This window comes from Ambystoma mexicanum, chromosome 9, assembly GCF_040938575.1.
Source record: "Ambystoma mexicanum isolate Mex_15411 chromosome 9, UKY_AmexF1_1, whole genome shotgun sequence".
Lineage (NCBI taxonomy): Eukaryota > Metazoa > Chordata > Amphibia > Caudata > Ambystomatidae > Ambystoma > Ambystoma mexicanum.
The window spans coordinates 656,738,962-656,758,631 of record NC_090931.1 but is presented as its reverse complement, the minus strand read 5'-3'; the positions used below and the strand labels follow the sequence as shown (position 1 = coordinate 656,758,631).

General features: G+C 42.0%; 1 protein-coding gene across 5 annotated transcripts in view; it reads right to left on the bottom strand.

The window, feature by feature from the left end:
• MYO1C (myosin IC) overlaps positions 1-19,670 on the bottom strand; it is a 662,069-nt gene that overhangs the window by 72,141 nt on the left and 570,258 nt on the right. For all 5 annotated transcript variants that reach the window (XM_069615425.1, XM_069615428.1, XM_069615429.1 and 2 more), the window contains exons 26-28: positions 9,288-9,381; positions 9,132-9,187; positions 1,180-1,315 (exon numbers count right to left, since the gene is read on the bottom strand). In XM_069615425.1, coding sequence (XP_069471526.1) covers positions 1,180-1,315; positions 9,132-9,187; positions 9,288-9,381 — 286 coding nt within the window. The remainder of the gene's footprint in view (positions 1-1,179; positions 1,316-9,131; positions 9,188-9,287; positions 9,382-19,670) is intronic.

Sequence of the window (19,670 nt, the reverse complement as noted above, 5' to 3'; positions counted from 1 at the left end):
GTTAGCTTCCGTTCGCGGCCTTATGCTTTCTTCCACAGAGGAATCGCGGGTCTGGGTCAGAAAGGGCAAGGTCGCTTCTCTCCACGTCACCCCCTCGGTTCTCGCCGCCTTTCTCCTCCTCTTGAATTGCCGCCCTGGGATAGCTCTCTTGTTTGTTTGTGCATTTATATAGTGCTACGAACCCTCAGGTAGCTGAGCGCTGCTTATTTCCCACGGTGTGTGGTGCTCATTTATCGACCTCGGAAGGATGAAAGGCTGAGTTTGGCCCTGCCGGGATTCGAAACTGCGTCAGCTGGTTCTGCACGGATATCAAAGCAAGCGCTCTACTCACTGTGCTATCTGACTGGTAAGATAGCACAGTGCTGTCTGCCGTGCTCATAATGTGCTCTCGAGCTTCACCTTTTATCCCTGTGAGGAAGGGATAGGGCTGTCGGGTGTGAGTGATTCTGGTCAATTGCCTGACTTTGCCTGACCCTGATGTTGGGACGTGTCAGGTAAAGGGCTCTAATGTTAGTCTGTTGTCTCTTGTGGTGTGCGAAAGTGTTCTTGTTAGAAAAGGGATTTGGGGGTAGAGAGGTTGAGTATCCTATGTAGTAGGATAGGGAAGAGGGGTTATCAAAAGGGGAATATTGCATCTCGCCTGTTGGTGTTCCTGCTCCACTCCCCAAGGACCCCCATCCAGGTGATCCACCTGCACTGGTCCAACCCCAACAACTGGATACAGTAGTGATGGCCGTGCCCTGGCCACCTGGATGACAGATCCCTGGGGACTAGTTAGGGAGACACCTTCAGGTTTCTCACAATAAGCAAAGTGTGATCTTCTGCTTGCGAGAAGACACAAACATCCAGGATTTTGCAGCACAAATAGCTGTGTGCACATAAAGTGCCCTTGTTCCACTGAAGTAAAGAAATGTGCCATCTGCAAACATTTCAGTATTTATGGTTACAGTTAAGAACAAAGTAACACTTTTCTGCTTTCCCACATTCAGGTTCACAAGTAGTTACTATTCAGGTTGTAAGCAATGAGCAATTATGGGTTACCTGTCATTTCAAGGGCTACCTCCTAAGCCTCAAAATGGCAGTCACAGGCACCGTCCGTTACAAGAGCAATTGCTTACACCCAAAATTACATTGTAGTGCTCAGAAGAATAGTCCCAGTCTCCCTGAAAGCTCAATTACCTGTTAACCCGGCAAAATCAATTGTTTGCTTGAGTTTGGCTTCCTCAACAATGAAGATTGCATTCTGGGTGATCAGTAGTTGCCTCCCTCGAGCCTTGAATCCTTTCCGGTCATATTTGGTCACAGGCACTGCATACTGTAAAAACAACAAGGCAAAATGTTACTTCCATTAACTACCTTCCCTTCTGCTGTGGTGGGAGATCTTAGCACAATCACCTCCCATCCCTTATAGGCTTATTTTGCAATTCATTTTTTTGCCATGGCATTTTCCAGGGAAACATGGACATGTCTGCAGTTTTAAGGGGGCATGGGGCAGTACAACAAATCAAAGTTTGCATTGTGGGCACTGGTAACACTGCCCATCTGTTAGGGAGCTGTATCATTTGTATGCTTCATCCCTCCTTCTAGTGAGACCCCCAGCACTTTTTGCTGGACATCTGGATCTTTTTCATTAATCCTGAATGGGTGCACCCTTTTTCCACTCATTCAATCTAATGGGCTCTGTCTTTCTGAACTCTTTCCTTTGTATTTTACTGCCCTATGGATCTTCCATATCTCTTTTCAAGGCATATGTATTTTTACTATTTCAGCACACAGCTCCTTTTGAGCAGTGTTGCTGGGGACCCGTTGGGTCCACCTTTGAAATTATTTTCTATATCCTAGAGTAACTACAGTTCTTAAGGCCTATGTATGTGTTTTGCCTTTGGTGGGAACCGTTGGGTGATCCTGCCTAGGCTCCAGTGTGTCTGGGAAGGCAGGAAGTGGGGGAGGAGTGTTTCACTCCCTTGCCCTTTGTCTGCCTGAGATCCCTGAATGCAACCAGCTCCCACTGGGGGTCTGGCTCTCCTGATTGGACAGCCACCTGCCCCTTTCTGTAAATTGCTGAGATTTCAGAGGAGTGTGTACTGGAAAGGTGATGCGCCGGTGGTGAAAGGCAAGTCGACCACTGGAAACTGAAGTCACTGAAGAAGACGACCAGAGACGCCTGTAGACCCTTTGCAAAACAGTGAAGCAACCACTGCTGTTCTGATCCTGTTTTCTGTGCATCAGAGGAACTCCTTCCCTATGACTGGTGGGAACAACCAGTCCCAAGACAAACTTTGATTTGAGCCATCTCCCGAGGTTCTGCGAGTTTCCAGAGTTGTAAAACCCCCATAACAGGAGATCTGCTGCCCATTCCGAGTGCATCGTTGTGGAAAGGCCAAACTCATCCAAGTCTTTGTTGAGCCCTCAAAGACACTGCAGAGATCCGATCCAACTCCCCCAGCCCTCCTCAGCAGAGAGTGGGACATTGAGAAGCGAATAAGATTGACCGGGCGTATCACATCCTTTGTTGGTGTTGCAGAAAATGTGCCAAAATCACAGGGTGAACAGAGAAGTTGCTGAATGCCGTGCTAGAGGTCCTCCCTCGAGACTGCTGCTGAGAGATCCCATCCATCGTCCTGCCTTTCGTCATCAGACCAAGGAATCCGGATGTTGGGTCCAGCGCTGCCACAGCGAGGAGAATCCAGCCATAATATTTTCTTCTAACCTAAGGTACTGTGGGGAGAAAGGTGTTGGGTGAGATTGTCATAGTAATGATAAATCTTCGTGACCTGTGTCAACCCCAGAACTTTTAGATTTTACTGGTGGATTATTTTCCTTATACCTCAGTGAGTGGGAACCTTTTCCTACACTCAGAGAGTCTTCTATGGGTGCAATTTTTAAGACTCTCCAGAGTGTTTTCTAAAAGTTATCCTCTTTGACAACTTTTTGGCAATGGGTGCCTATTGTTGCTCGTTGCCCTGGGGCTCCCCTTTTAGCTTTCTCTGGTTAACCTTGTGAGAACTACAGTTCCCAAGGGTAGAAAGGATCTTTGGATCCCTTGGTGAAACCAGCATACCCCACCTTATGTGGAGTGCTGTGAAGATACAATGTATCCTCTTTCATACTAAAACTGTAAGAATTCAGTTGCAGGGACAAGCGTACCTTTAATGGCTGGTGGCAGTGATAACTTTTATTAATTTGGTGCACCTTTACCACGTGCTGTTTGCACAGCTCCAATAAAGACACCCATGGGTGCTCATTTTACCAAAATGTCTTGTTTTTTTTCGCCATTTCAGTGTTCCTTGTCCTTCCTTCTTCCTTCCCCTGGAACTTCCTTTGTGTGATTTTTATTTTCGGCTGAAGTCCTCTGGACTCCCCGCCCAGCCTCCAGAGTGTCTGCGAAGGCAGGAAGCGAGGGAGGAGTCCAAAACTCCACAGCCTTTTGTCTTCCAGCCTGAGTGCGAGATTCCAGTTCGAACTGGGAGGCTGGCTGTCCTGGAAGGATTGCCACCTCCTCCCACTCCCAAGTTTGAATGTTGTAAGGCTTTTTGATTTGTGCAGGGACCCAGCCAAAGTCCGACCCTGGAAGCTGAAGAGGTAGTCGACCACTGGAACCACAACCGAAGAGGATGATGAAGGAAAAACATCTGAAACGATTCCCAGCAACCGGAGAGCCTGTTGTGTAACCAGAGCCTGCTGTAGCCCTTCCTTCCAATCTACCTGGGGACTCTGAAAACGACGACCCCGACCCAGAGCCCAGTGAGACCCACGAGTCAAGAAGACCTGCATTTTGAGCCATCCCACAGCGTGCTGCGACCTTGCGGAGCTGCAATACCCCAATACCCTGGGACTGTGAGCCATTGTGTGGTGCATGGTCTTCCGAATCTCGCTAAAGCTTCGTGGGCATCCTGCTGAATCTTCAGAGGCACCATTCCAGTCCGAATAGTCCCCTCACCAGAGTGCTGGACCTTTGTAATGACGAGAATCTGACCTGCGATATTCTGTCTTCTTCTGTGCTCCTGAAAAGGAGCCAAATCCACAGAACCGCATCCAGCTACGAGGAAAACCTTGCCTACAGCCTTCCCAGTTGATCCCTGCTGCAAAGTCCCTTCCAACATCCAGTTTTCAGTCATCACGACAAGGAATCCAATGTCCTGAAGTCTTCTTGCTGCAAAATCTTCTTCTGTGCTGAGGTACTGTGCTGGCTTGGGTATTTACTTACCTCAAGTCTCTTGTGATTCCTGTGTAGTTTTGGGGTGTTTACTGCGATTGGGAGGCCTCTCATCCAGTTCACCCAGGCCCACTGCTGGAATCCTCCTAGGGTGTCTTCTGTGAAGCCCCTGGACCCTCAACTAACTCTAAAGTAAAATACTCACCTGTTTGAACAGTCATCCTTAGGAACTCTGACTTTTGCTACTTAAGAACCTATCCTGACACTGCAGGTTGGACACTAGACCCCAGTGACCCCATTCTGGCACTGAGAGCACCAATGCTCCAAGAATGAGGGAAAGACTTTTAAAAGATTGGACCTTTTTCCTAGAAAAGAGAATACGTGTTTAAACGTTACTTACTTGTAAAAGAGTTGGTTGGTAACTGTCACTCAGAGTGAACAGTTCTAAAGTTATTACTTACCTTAGAAATGTTCTGCCATTCTGAAAAGTATATATAAGGTTGTTTTACTTACCTTACACATTTTCTTCCATTTTGAAAAGTAGGCACAAGGTTATTTTAATCACCTGTGAATTGGTTGTAATGCTTTTGGTTTCGCTTCACTATTCCTGTTAGGATAAATGTATGAGTGTTACCCAACTGGGTCTTGCTTCCCCCTCACTTGCTGTTATCCTATCCAAAATAAGTGTGAATTAGGGTTTGCCTACCTAGAATAACTGAGTCATTCATAAAGAGTACCATTGTGTTTTGCTTTCCCTGGTCTGTTTTAGACAGACACAAAACAAGTCTTAGGTTTACACCTGCCTTTAGGTTGCTTATTATGTTTTACTTACCTTGAGTATAACTGTGTTATCCTAAAATAGGTTAGAGTTATTGCTTCCCTTAGTCTGTGAACCGAAAAGCAACTGTAATTGAATATTACACCCCAAGGTCCAACTCTCCTAGAATAACTGTAATCCTGAATCAGAGTTATAGGTTTTTACTGTTCCTAGAATCTGTGGTTCACTAGATCAGAAAAGTATATTGTCCAGTTGATATTACTATGCGATTTCTTGCTGGGCAACTCAGTACAACTGATAGGGTCTACTAGCCTGGTATTACTGAAAGTAATCTAAAAGTAACTATTGGTTTTGACTTCCCTAGAACTCCTGTTAGGTGTTCCAAATAATTTTATATGCTTTGGTCTGTGCATAGTGTTGTGTTTTTAGAATTGTGGGTATATATATATATATATATATATATATATATATATATATATATATATATATTGATATTACTTACTTTCCCCAAGATTTATCTGGACCTACTTGTATTTAAATAAACCATTTATTTTTACATTACATAGTGTTTCAGAGTTTCTTTGGACCATTTGTATTACAATTTCATTTGTACTGATTCTACAGCCCTCTCTGCCACCTAAGATAAGCCTGGCTGCTCTATCTACGCTACCCTTGTCTCAGGTGGTACAGCCTGGTAATAGGAGTGGAGTCTTGTACTGCCTCAGTTGAGTTTTACTAAGCCCTTCGTTGGACTTCAGAAAAACTGTCCTAACAAAAGGTATTGCTTATCTTGATCCGTGAAGTCGCCCCAGAGCGTTGAGAGGGTACATAGAGATGTCCATGGTAGCCCCTCTGACTCAAGCCTCTGCTTGTGTCCCTTTAGCAAGACCTTTAATAGGGTTTCCAACGTTGATTGTATCCTCTTGCATCTTAGAGACTAGAGAATGTAAAGTATCCACTGGAATGTTCGAATTCTGCCTTTAGCTAGGGTTGCTTTTTTTTTTACCTTAAAAGGCTTGCTGTGCGAGGAAACTGCCTCTAAAACCTTAAGAGCTGCTAGTGTTGCAATAACCAACAATTTTCCTTCCCCAAAGTCACCATCTTATGTGTATGCAGAGTAAATGTCTGTACCGTATTTCTGCTAAGATTCGTGAGTGCGCGTTATTACCAATAATATGATGTAACTGTAATTACTGTCAAAAGCTGTAACAAATGTAACCGCGATCAATTACAAACTAAGCAGTGACCTATTTGAGAAACCAGAAGGTCTCTCACCCGCTAGTCCCTGTGGGTCGGCCTCTCTCAGGTGGCCAGGGCACGGCCATCGCCTTTGGAGCCAGACCTGGGGGTGGACCAGTGCGGGAAGATTACCTGGATGAGGGGTCTTCGGGAAGTGGGGGTGGAACACCGGATGGCGAGACGCGGTATTCCTACCCCTGCAAAACCTTTGCCCCATCCTGCCAGGTAGGATACTTAGGGACTTTACCCCCTCCCTCTTCCCCTACACGAACACTTTCACATGGACAGCCGATCCGGGAGAAAACAGACTAACAACCGAGCATTACACCTGACATGTCCCAATACTGTAGTCAGGCAGAGTCAGGAAATTACTGTTAACGACTCACACCCGACTTCCTTTAAACTACCTCATGCAGAGCATGAGAGCACACTCGGAGCGATGCAAAGCACACAAAGGAATAGTGTTTTCCAGATGGTAGCTGAACGAGGAGAGAAAGGCGGCAAGCCGAGAAGGGAAAGCAAGGAGGAAGATAATCTTGACCTGTCCACCAAGAAACCGTTACTTTCCAGAAACATTGAGATTGGAAAGCGTAAGACCAGGAAACCAGATTGAAGAGTCCTGCATTGCGTGTCAAAGATACCCGGGACCCTCCTGCATGACTAAGCAAGTTGGGGAGGAGCTGCAGCCACTGTGGTACCATCCCTGGCTCCAGGATCAAAGCAGCGCCAGAGAAATCAACACAGCTGGTGAGTTGGGGGGGTCCGATGCAAGACCGGTCTGTGTTGAAGTCAAGGTTGCAAAAGCAACATTGCATAAGGAGTGCAAGAGCAAAGAATTAACGTGTGTGTGTTCAAAGATGCGAGTAAATCTCAACTGCTGATGCGAAACAGCGAAGGTACAAAATAAAGTAACAGAGTGGTCCGGCACCGCGTGTGTGCTCAATCGAAGGTCTCCAAGAAGTGACAGGAACAAAAAGGGATAAAAGACAAAGTAATGAATCGAAGTGGTCCTGCAATGGTTTAAGAAAAATCCATCACCCAGTCCAAAGTTTTTGAATTTTGAACTGTGAAATAAAGCAAGATTAAGTGGTCTCAGCCCAATTGAGGGAGACCGTGGTCCGAGCCCGACCAAGGGAGACCCCCTGGTGAACAGTAAACCTGAGAACTTGTGAATGTGAAAATCCTGATGAGAAGGAAACCTTGATTCTTGTTTGTTACACCAGGCCCTCCGCAATAATACTTTTATTGGAAAAAAGACTTTGGCGCAGAAGGCCCAGATACCTATATTGTTAACTGCATCCGTGTGATGGAAAAGCCACAGTGTGTGCAGAGCTCGAGTGTGTCACCTTGTCCCGTGCTGAAAACGTGGGGAAGGGAAGCCAAATGCTCATCTATCCTGACATATTTTTTCTTGAACACTTTTCTTTTGCATACTTCTTTTTCCCAAATCATTAGTATCTAGACGTAATAATAATTTAGGTATCTGTGATGAAAGGCTGAGTTTGGCCCTGCCGGGATTCGAACCTGTGCCAGCAGGCTCGGCACAGATGTCAAAGCAAGTGCTCTACCTGCTGTGCTATCTGACTAGCTAAATAAGTATTTGCAATAGTTTTATTAGTATAGGCCCTTTCTATTTTGACAGAGACTCCACTAGGACTGCATTATTATTATTATTTGATGGTCGTAGCTTGCTCCCATCTTTAGACTTCGGGTTAGAGAGGCATTCTATCAACCCACTGAAGTTCAATAAATACCCTTGAACTGTGATCCCTCATGTCGGTCTTCACTGTTTGATACCATGCCTTCCTTACACCTTTGAAAAGTATCCTGAAGTATTCCTAAGTGTTTTGGTTTAATGTGCGAAGTATTTTAAAGTGATTCTTGTGCAAATATAATAAATCTATATTTTAATATAAACTTATGCTTGTGTTTCTTTGATGTGCATTACTAAGGTCAGTGTGCTTACCTACAGCTCACATCTTCCTCTTATGATAAGCCTGACTGCTCCGTCACTCTACCAAGGTTCCAGCAGTAGTACAGGCTGATAGTAAGCGTTGGGGATTTACAAACAACTGGAATAACTTACTAAAGTCTTACCTCCAAGTAGCACTTCAGGAAATAACAAACTAACACTATCTACCACTATTTATGCATCATTCAAGGTGGTGATGTTCACAAGTATTTTAATAGTTATTTTTAGAATATGAAATTCTCATCCATACCTTCGAAAGAAACCTATGCTACCCAACTGTGCAATCAGCTTTCGCATTATGGGCAGTGTACTCTTCATAACGGTTGAAGGTCTTTTGTTTTTTGAATTTAACAGTTTTTAGTTTGCTCCAATTTCTTTTACCAAATTATTGACTGCAGAATGTGGGGGGTAGGAGGGTACACCCCGTACTCCCTTCCCACACTGCTTCTCCCCCAGACTAAACAATATTGCCTGACTCCACATCACCATCTACATTTTGGTTGTATAAAATGAAAATAGTTAATTAGTTCGACCAGGTTGGGGTCCAGCAACACACCCGCTGCCTTACTAATACCCTCCGACGGCTATCTCCTGATTAACCCCATTCCTAAAACAAGGACTACCAGTCCTCTTATAAATATAAAATATACCTATTTGAAGGATGCACCATCTACATACATTTATAAATGTTAGTTATCCATTCAAAATGTAAAACTACTCCAAACTAGACACGAAAAGTAACCCTACTTCAAAAGGCATTTAACCATAACCCTGACAGGAAACGTGCCTCGACTGTAAAGCGTATATTACACCTACTTTAACAGAAGAGTCAAACCAACTTTGAGGGGTATAATACTCCAACCTGAGCAAAGTACCAGGACCTCAAAGTGCAAGGTTCTATAATCCCCAAACCACTAATCAGAAAACTCAAAGGAATGATGGATCTGACCGCACGCTTCCATATAAGTGACAAAAGAAAGTTGTACCTGGATCGTCTCGTTTGCTAAGGTTTGAAGGACTTTGGCATTTATCTCTTCATTGCCTGTAAAGAAAAACACAAACAAATTATCAGTGTCCAGGAGTTGGTGTATGGGGAAGAATCATCCGAGAACAGATAGGTGGTTTGCAGCAAAAAGGCTCACCCAGGCGAGTGCTGATGAAGAGTCTGGGAACACTTTGAGGATAATTGTCTTTTTTATCCTTAAAGATCTCACTTGCAACAACTTTCTGCTCCAGCTGCAACAGAAAAGAAGAACTGGGTGATGAGCAGATCACTTACAGGCACATAGTGTGGTCAAGTATTGGGGAAGCGATCTTCGCAGATCGACTGGAGCAGCATTTAAAAGGGGAGGTTCTTAGTTAATACCTATTTAAACATTTCACCAGACCATCAGAAACTCCAATATGCTGCCGCTAGAAACTAGAATTTAATTTAAAATGTCACTCAGCATACACCCCAAACCCCTCCCAGTAATACCACAGCATCGACTACAATCCGGATGCAACTGTAGACCTTTTATTCTTAGACTACTGCAGATTGTCCTGACCAGGACACCTTTATTTCAAATGGTCTTAATGTTTTTTTGTATGCTTTTCTTTCGTGTACAGTGCTCCGATAACCAATGCACTTGTTTTACACAGCTTTGTAATACACAGGATACATCTTTTATAGAGGCACTTGCAGAACGTGAAAGATTCTCTCAAAACTGAGCCCCACACTGAAGCGAAGGAACTGGCCAAAGAACGGAATCCCTAATGCCAGGGGGAAGGGTGGGATGAAATGAGGGGAGACCTTATCAAAGTAGTTAAATGCTAGCTTCAGAGATCAGTGTCTAACCTGAAGTTATAGGTTTGAATCCTGGCAGGGCCATTTCGGCCCTTCATCCTTTCGAGGTCAATCACCAAGTACCACTGTTTTCCGTAATAATAATACATACTATCACAGTGCTTGGACGTTGAAGGACTCGGGTATGCAGGGTTTACATGATTATTATTAAGGGACACAGCCGTGTGGTAAGAGGATTTACCTGTTTGACAAGTTTCTAGCAATGTTAACAGTGCAAGAAAAAAATGTGTGTGTGGTTTGACTTTTAGCCTGGACATTTCCTTTAATGCAGCATACTGATATATATATTTTTTTCACTAAAATAACTTTAGTTAAGGTGATCAGATTCAACGCAACACCCTTGGATGTGGGAGTTATGATCATCTTAACTCTGCATCCCCCGTTGATGACTCCTAGTATCTAATGATGTGTTATTTATTTGGCGCTTATGCCTTAGCGCTTTACAGAGAATACATATGCATACAATATCACCCAACCAGAGTTGGTACTCATTTATCGACCTCAGAAGGATAAAAGGCTGAGTTGGCCTTGCCAGGATTCAAACCTGCAACCTACAAATCACAGCAGCAAGCGCTCAACCCACTGAGCTATCTTACCAGTCTCTAATTTCGTTTGTCATTGTGAATCCCATCTGTAATGTATGTGCTCATGGGCTTTGCAACAGGAGGGACACCGAGCTAAAATGATCATCACTTCCCACATCTGCTGAATTTCAAGGGTTTTGGTGGAATAGATCCGATCACATTAACTGTCCATTAACTAAAGTGTTATAAATTAATTTTAAGGGTTCTTTTATACCATAGTTTATTCAAGGGCTACTAGCCATGGCCACAGTACATTTTGCACCAATCGGATTCTTTAGGGCCCACTAGCCATGGCATTCAGCCCTGGCCAGTGAGCATGGCCTTTTGGCACAAAGACCCATTTCCCCCTGCCTAGTAGATGTGATCACAACAGATGTGCACCCCCCCCCCGCATTTTATTTTCTCAGTTTCCATTCCCCCAAAAATCCTTTCGATAATTGCTGCGGTAAGCTCATGCCAATTACTGTGATAACGCTAGAAAATGAAAAAGTCCTCACAGGTGCTCCCCATGTGCCTCCTTCCTTTTCACCAGGTCCTCCCACCCACCTCCATTTGCTTTGTGCGATGCATTTTTGTTTCCGAGCGCGCTTTACGGTATTACCGCTGTAAACTCGTGAGATTCCCCCGGTATTCCCTTGATAATGCGAACACGTCCAAACTGTAACTGACTTCCCAGACCACCCCTAACTTCACATGATGGTGGCACCTCCTTCTCCGTCTAATATTTAAAAACTACTCAACGGAATAACCCCAAACCTGTCCCGGAAATAAAGTCAAGTTGTTTCTTACTTGTACAAGAGGGGAGTTGAGGTGGAGATGCGCTGAACACCATATGAATAAGGAGCACTAATTATAAAATTGATGCTTTAATTGTTGTAGAAACAGCCGACACGTGTTTCGACACGCAGGTCGTTTTCAAGGCTGAGTAGTCACATGCAACATTTGATTTATCATATTATTCATGACAGAAAAGAGGATACAAAAGATTGTAACAATCACATTGAATTTGAAAAAAGTAAATACAGACCATATCACATAAAGTTAAAAAATAGTAGTGACATATAGCAAAAAAGATAGTGACATATAGCAAATATCATAATATTATATGAATAAGAATCATTGGCATACCGTAAACCATGGTTGGAGGGTGGAGTAAACAGAAGCAAACGGTAGTTGAAAATAATGAAACAAAAACAGAAAATATACAGTAAGAAACAAGCTTAAACATTTGAGGAATACATCCTTCCTTAAATGGAAGAACAAAAGAAACACATAAAAAGGGGATTTCCTTGACCTATGCGCTACAATACCGGAGCCCCCAATCAAGCATGGTGTGCACACTTCACCCGTGCAAATAATGAAATTGTGAACTAATCGGCACCAAAAGTTAAAGGACACACGTTGAGTAGAAACCAATAGCTAATGCAAAAGATACAAGATCAAAGTAATAAATTGAGCTTACCACAAGAACACAGAGTATATCGAAGAAATCAATAAATGGGAAATCCCTGTGTAGAACAAGCATGAATGTCAGTTGGACAACTCAAAACAAAGGATTGCTGATAATTTTAAGAAAATACAAGATATAACCCAAAATATTCGAGTCTACATACCACAAGAAGCAGAGCGTTATAAGTATTACGCTGGTGTCAAGTCCAAGCCGTGATGGCCGTAACCAATATATAACCTGAAAACCAATCAGTAGAATATCTAAGTACTTCAGCCAGATAGTATGGAATCAAATCACTGACTATTCAGCAGCAAAAGATCAAACTCACTCGTTGGATCGAGCAGTCACAGTTACAGAGGAATTCCCCAGAGCAGTCATCTGTACCAAACATTGGAAAAAGATAAAGAAAAGGCAACCGACGTCACAGCGGTGACGTAGGTTGCGTCGCATGCATCTGGCGTCGCGTGAGTGACGTCAGATGTAAACAAACAGTAAAAGTGAAAATAAAAATAGGACTAAGCCGTCAAGTAGGGATAGTATAGAGAAAACTACTAATATGTGGCCGGTAACCAAATACTAATTAAAAAAGAGAAGGAAATAGTAGAAAAGAAGCAGCAGACGTCACAGCGGTGACATCCGTTGCGTAGAACGCAGTTAACGTCGCCCTGATGACGTAAGTATATTCAAACAACCTATTCCAATGGTAGGGCATATCAAATATTTAAATTGAAATGGAAAAACATTTTTTATTAAAACTAAGGGTGCCAGTGCACACGAGCATGATGTAGCGGCTCCGGCAAAGTGCGTCTCCATGTCCTGTTCAAAAAACATACAATCCATTTTGATTCATTAATCAGAATTATTATAGAAATACAGACATCTCGTGGTCTGTGTTGAGACCCCGTGTGGTACAACGTAATAAGCAAATAATTTTCGCCTCCATTTGGCGCAATTTCAGCTCAAGGTTGCCACCCCTTTTCCCCTTATGAGCCTTCATCAGACCAATAAAGCGCAAGTCAGCAATGTCATCTAGCTGATGTTCCAATTGCCAATGAACGGCCAAGGGTGACTTTGGTTCAAGCATTTTAAGGCTAGACAAGTGTTCCCGGATTCGGATACGGAGTTGACGAATGGTGCTACCCACATACAATTTCTCACAGGTACAAATGATAGCATAGACCACATGAGTAGTCTTGCAATTAATAAAATCACGTATTTGAATTTGAGTTCCAAAATGGTCACAAAAGGTTTTGCATTTAGCAACAGCCCAAGGGCATTGGTTACAATTACCACATTTATGAAAACCCCCCGGTTGTTTTAACCACATAGAAGAACTTGGTTGGTTATCAAAAAATGAAGGACTCACAATACTTTTGATCGTAGGTGATCTTGTAAAGGTAAATTTGGGCTTTGGAGTCAAGAATGGTTGTAAATCTTTGTCAAGTCTTAGAATATGCCAATGCTTTGCAACCATTTTATATAGCAATGAAGAATCATTCGTGAATGGAGTGATTAGTGAGATATGTGAGGGATGCTCTTTTGACCTAGTCACATTAGTCAGGAGGTCACGTTGATGAGTTTGGGTGAATTTGGAGTAAGCCTTGTAAATAACTGAACTCTTATACCCTCGATTGAGGAAGCGTTGATTAAGGATATTGCATTCTCTTTTGTAGTCACTGGATAGAGTACAATTACGTCTGGCTCTATGAAATTCTCCCGTTGGGATGTTATCAATAATAGCACGTTGGTGATTGCTCTGTGCAGCCAAAATTGAATTTACTTCAGTAGGTTTTCTAAAAGTATTGGTAAGTACAGTGTTTCCTACAACAAAGATATGTAAATCCAAGAAGTCAATTTCACATGAGTTCAAAAGACCAATAAGGCGAATTCCAAACCTATTGGTGTTGGCATGACCTAGAAAAGTAGTGAAAGAGTCTTCAGACCCTTTCCAAATTAGAAAAATATCGTCAATGTAACGACGCCACATCACAATATTTGACACAAATTGCACTTGATTGAGGATATGCGTTTCTTCATAGAAAGACATAAAAAGGTTAGCCAAGGAGGGTGCAAACTTGGCCCCCATGGCAACCCCCCTCACCTGCAGATAGAATTGGTCATTGAAAATAAACATATTGTTCCCGAGTACAAATTGTAAGAATTGCTTCAACATAGATACATGGTCAGAATAGGATGCTGAGGTGTTCCTAAACACATAGTCAATTGTCTGTAGTGCTAAATCATGATTGATATTAGTATAGAGTGCAACTACATCAACTGTTGCCAACAGATAATCTGGTTCCCAAATAATATCTTGCAAGGACTGTAAAATGTGGGTACTATCACGTATGTAGGATGGCATTTGTATAACAAAAGGTTTAAGTGCCTCATCCAGATATTTCGAGAGGCCTTCAGTGGCCCAATTGATACCACTCATGATGGGCCGGACCTCAGGTAAGGTCTCAAATCTCAAAAGGTTTATGTATCTTCGTATCTTCGGCAGAAGATACATAAACCTTTTGAGACCTTACCTGAGGTCCGGCCCATCATGAGTGGTATCAATTGGGCCACTGAAGGCCTCTCGAAATATCTGGATGAGGCACTTAAACCTTTTGTTATACAAATGCCATCCTACATACGTGATAGTACCCACATTTTACAGTCCTTGCAAGATATTATTTGGGAACCAGATTATCTGTTGGCAACAATTGATGTAGTTGCACTCTATACTAATATCAATCATGATTTAGCACTACAGACAATTGACTATGTGTTTAGGAACACCTCAGCATCCTATTCTGACCATGTATCTATGTTGAAGCAATTCTTACAATTTGTACTCGGGAACAATACGTTTATTTTCAATGACCAATTCTATCTGCAGGTGAGGGGGGTTGCCATGGGGGCCAAGTTTGCACCCTCCTTGGCTAACCTTTTTATGTCTTTCTATGAAGAAACGCATATCCTCAATCAAGTGCAATTTGTGTCAAATATTGTGATGTGGCGTCGTTACATTGACGATATTTTTCTAATTTGGAAAGGGTCTGAAGACTCTTTCACTACTTTTCTAGGTCATGCCAACACCAATAGGTTTGGAATTCGCCTTATTGGTCTTTTGAACTCATGTGAAATTGACTTCTTGGATTTACATATCTTTGTTGTAGGAAACACTGTACTTACCAATACTTTTAGAAAACCTACTGAAGTAAATTCAATTTTGGCTGCACAGAGCAATCACCAACGTGCTATTATTGATAACATCCCAACGGGAGAATTTCATAGAGCCAGACGTAATTGTACTCTATCCAGTGACTACAAAAGAGAATGCAATATCCTTAATCAACGCTTCCTCAATCGAGGGTATAAGAGTTCAGTTATTTACAAGGCTTACTCCAAATTCACCCAAACTCATCAACGTGACCTCCTGACTAATGTGACTAGGTCAAAAGAGCATCCCTCACATATCTCACTAATCACTCCATTCACGAATGATTCTTCATTGCTATATAAAATGGTTGCAAAGCATTGGCATATTCTAAGACTTGACAAAGATTTACAACCATTCTTGACTCCAAAGCCCAAATTTACCTTTACAAGATCACCTACGATCAAAAGTATTGTGAGTCCTTCATTTTTTGATAACCAACCAAGTTCTTCTATGTGGTTAAAACAACCGGGGGGTTTTCATAAATGTGGTAATTGTAACCAATGCCCTTGGGCTGTTGCTAAATGCAAAACCTTTTGTGACCATTTTGGAACTCAAATTCAAATACGTGATTTTATTAATTGCAAGACTACTCATGTGGTCTATGCTATCATTTGTACCTGTGAGAAATTGTATGTGGGTAGCACCATTCGTCAACTCCGTATCCGAATCCGGGAACACTTGTCTAGCCTTAAAATGCTTGAACCAAAGTCACCCTTGGCCGTTCATTGGCAATTGGAACATCAGCTAGATGACATTGCTGACTTGCGCTTTATTGGTCTGATGAAGGCTCATAAGGGGAAAAGGGGTGGCAACCTTGAGCTGAAATTGCGCCAAATGGAGGCGAAAATTATTTGCTTATTACGTTGTACCACACGGGGTCTCAACACAGACCACGAGATGTCTGTATTTCTATAATAATTCTGATTAATGAATCAAAATGGATTGTATGTTTTTTGAACAGGGCATGGAGACGCACTTTGCCGGAGCCGCTACATCATGCTCGTGTGCACTGGCACCCTTAGTTTTAATAAAAAATGTTTTTCCATTTCAATTTAAATATTTGATATGCCCTACCATTGGAATAGGTTGTTTGAATATACTTACGTCATCAGGGCGACGTTAACTGCGTTCTACGCAACGGACGTCACCGCTGTGACGTCTGCTGCTTCTTTTCTACTATTTCCTTCTCTTTTTTAATTAGTATTTGGTTACCGGCCACATATTAGTAGTTTTCTCTATACTATCCCTACTTGACGGCTTAGTCCTATTTTTATTTTCACTTTTACTGTTTGTTTACATCTGACGTCACTCACGCGACGCCAGATGCATGTGACGCAACCTACGTCACCGCTGTGACGTCGGTTGCCTTTTCTTTATCTTTTTCCAATGTTTGGTACAGATGACTGCTCTGGGGAATTCCTCTGTAACTGTGACTGCTCGATCCAACGAGTGAGTTTGATCTTTTGCTGCTGAATAGTCAGTGATTTGATTCCATACTATCTGGCTGAAGTACTTAGATATTCTACTGATTGGTTTTCAGGTTATATATTGGTTACGGCCATCACGGCTTGGACTTGACACCAGCGTAATACTTATAACGCTCTGCTTCTTGTGGTATGTAGACTCGAATATTTTGGGTTATATCTTGTATTTTCTTAAAATTATCAGCAATCCTTTGTTTTGAGTTGTCCAACTGACATTCATGCTTGTTCTACACAGGGATTTCCCATTTATTGATTTCTTCGATATACTCTGTGTTCTTGTGGTAAGCTCAATTTATTACTTTGATCTTGTATCTTTTGCATTAGCTATTGGTTTCTACTCAACGTGTGTCCTTTAACTTTTGGTGCCGATTAGTTCACAATTTCATTATTTGCACGGGTGAAGTGTGCACACCATGCTTGATTGGGGGCTCCGGTATTGTAGCGCATAGGTCAAGGAAATCCCCTTTTTATGTGTTTCTTTTGTTCTTCCATTTAAGGAAGGATGTATTCCTCAAATGTTTAAGCTTGTTTCTTACTGTATATTTTCTGTTTTTGTTTCATTATTTTCAACTACCGTTTGCTTCTGTTTACTCCACCCTCCAACCATGGTTTACGGTATGCCAATGATTCTTATTCATATAATATTATGATATTTGCTATATGTCACTATCTTTTTTGCTATATGTCACTACTATTTTTTAACTTTATGTGATATGGTCTGTATTTACTTTTTTCAAATTCAATGTGATTGTTACAATCTTTTGTATCCTCTTTTCTGTCATGAATAATATGATAAATCAAATGTTGCATGTGACTACTCAGCCTTGAAAACGACCTGCTTGTCGAAACACGTGTCGGCTGTTTCTACAACAATTAAAGCATCAATTTTATAATTAGTGCTCCTTATTCATATGGTGTTCAGCGCATCTCCACCTCAACTCCCCTCTTGTACATATTTTCTGGTACCAGCCAGGGTGGACTGGCTGGCGTAGGTGGTAGTGCAGCTCACACTTCAATTTCTCCAGTATCAACACCAACAGTGAATACTAGCGCACAGACCTCGAATGCGATAATCCACATCTTTTTGTTTCTTACTTGGTTCCATTCCCGCCAACGGTTTTTAAGTATTGGCCTGATAACATTCAGAGTTTTTCTCGATGGGAAAACCGGTAGGAGAAGGCTGAAAACAGCATTTGTTTTGCTTAACTTTTTAATTTTTTAACAAATCTTTCCCATAATTTATAATCTGTGGGGAGGGAGCGAGCCTGTGACAAACCCTTTGTTTGGAAAATATTAGCCAAATCCATCATACAAGTCAAATATTCTTAGCAATAGAATTTTCGGATTTCCTATGGCTCATGTCGCTAACTGCAGAGCGGCGACTGCCATGTTATAATATAAATAATGCTCACCCTACAACCAGAGGCAAGGATCAGACACTTTAGGCAATTCCAAGGGAGCATATCTTGGGACGACCAAGTGAGATGTTGAAAAAACCCACAAAACAGAAGCAGACACCCGATAAAGAGGCCATTGTCATGAAACTGGTCACAGACTGGTTGTCACTAACTGGATTAAGGGAGTGCAGGGACTTGAATAGAGGGATGTACACAGCCCTTGTTCTTGATGAGCACACAGAATGCATAGCTCCCGATTCTGGACCCAGAAAAGCACCGTTCACATTGCACTTTTAGAATTGTGATTGCCATATAAATAAAAGTTATTATTGCTTCCAAAAACAAAACCATGCAAATTTTATAGAATAGCCTAAGGCGGAGGTCCATGCAGAAACCAAATTGATGGAAAAAATAATGTGTAAGCGGGTCTGTCTCAGGAAACTAAATACAGATAAAAATGCATTAAGGATCTGACGCTCTCGCAGATTGCGAAAGGAATGCACGTATGCAATGTCATACTGCAGTTTGTAAAGCTTCACCCTGAAAAAATCTATTTGATCAGAGTAGCTGCTTAATGCCTTAAGGTAGATATGATTACAATATAAAAGAAAGGCCCAAGTTGGAAGGCCGAACTGCAGGCACTTGAGTTTTACAACTTTGTTAGGTAGGATTCTCAAGACGAAACCCAACAAAGTTGTATGTGGATGAATGAATAACATTTATATAAGTTGTTTTTTATTGGGTGAACTGAAGAAGTTCCATCACAGCCCACACAAATAAGGGCGTGGAAGATCTTTTCAGCTCTGGGGGCACTATGGAGGAATCCTCAAGGCATGGAAATCCCAGAACAAGGAAAAACGATATTGGAACCAAAACGGAACTAAAGACAGCCACCTACTCAGTATGGCAAGATTGAACTGTATCCCATTAAGAGCAGTTGCTGCTTTTATGGAGGGGTGCATCGGAGACAAATGAAAATAGCCTATTATGCTCTGCTAGTTGTGAAGACCTACTGCACTTTATATTTTTTGTCCTACCTATTCCCGTGATACAGCCAGAAGGTTGAATCTGAATTTACACTGATGCTCCGTGTTGTGTTATTTATTGAGAGCAGATATCAAGTTAGTTGGTTGGGATTTATTGACATGTCTCAGACAAGCTATACAAATTAGCAAACATTATTTATCTATTAATGAACTGCAATATCTGTAATGGATTATTTTTTATTTCTTGTGTTTGTATGTATTTTAGATTTCTGTGTTTTGTGGAAGCGTTATATTTCCAAAATAAACTTGATAAAGCAATGTACAGAAACACACCATATTATAATCCTATTTAAATACTAAACAATGTCATTATTTCCATTTTGTTAAACATAAAAGTGCCCCATTACGAGGTCGGCAGTGCAGGAAAAAATTGCAGTAATGTGGCAGTAATTCCATTACTGCTGCATTAATACTGTCGAAATATGAATTGAGCGGTAGGAAGGAGGTAACCCCCCCAAACCCTCCATTACTGCCAAAAATCTGTATAATTACCACTGGCGGCAATCCCAG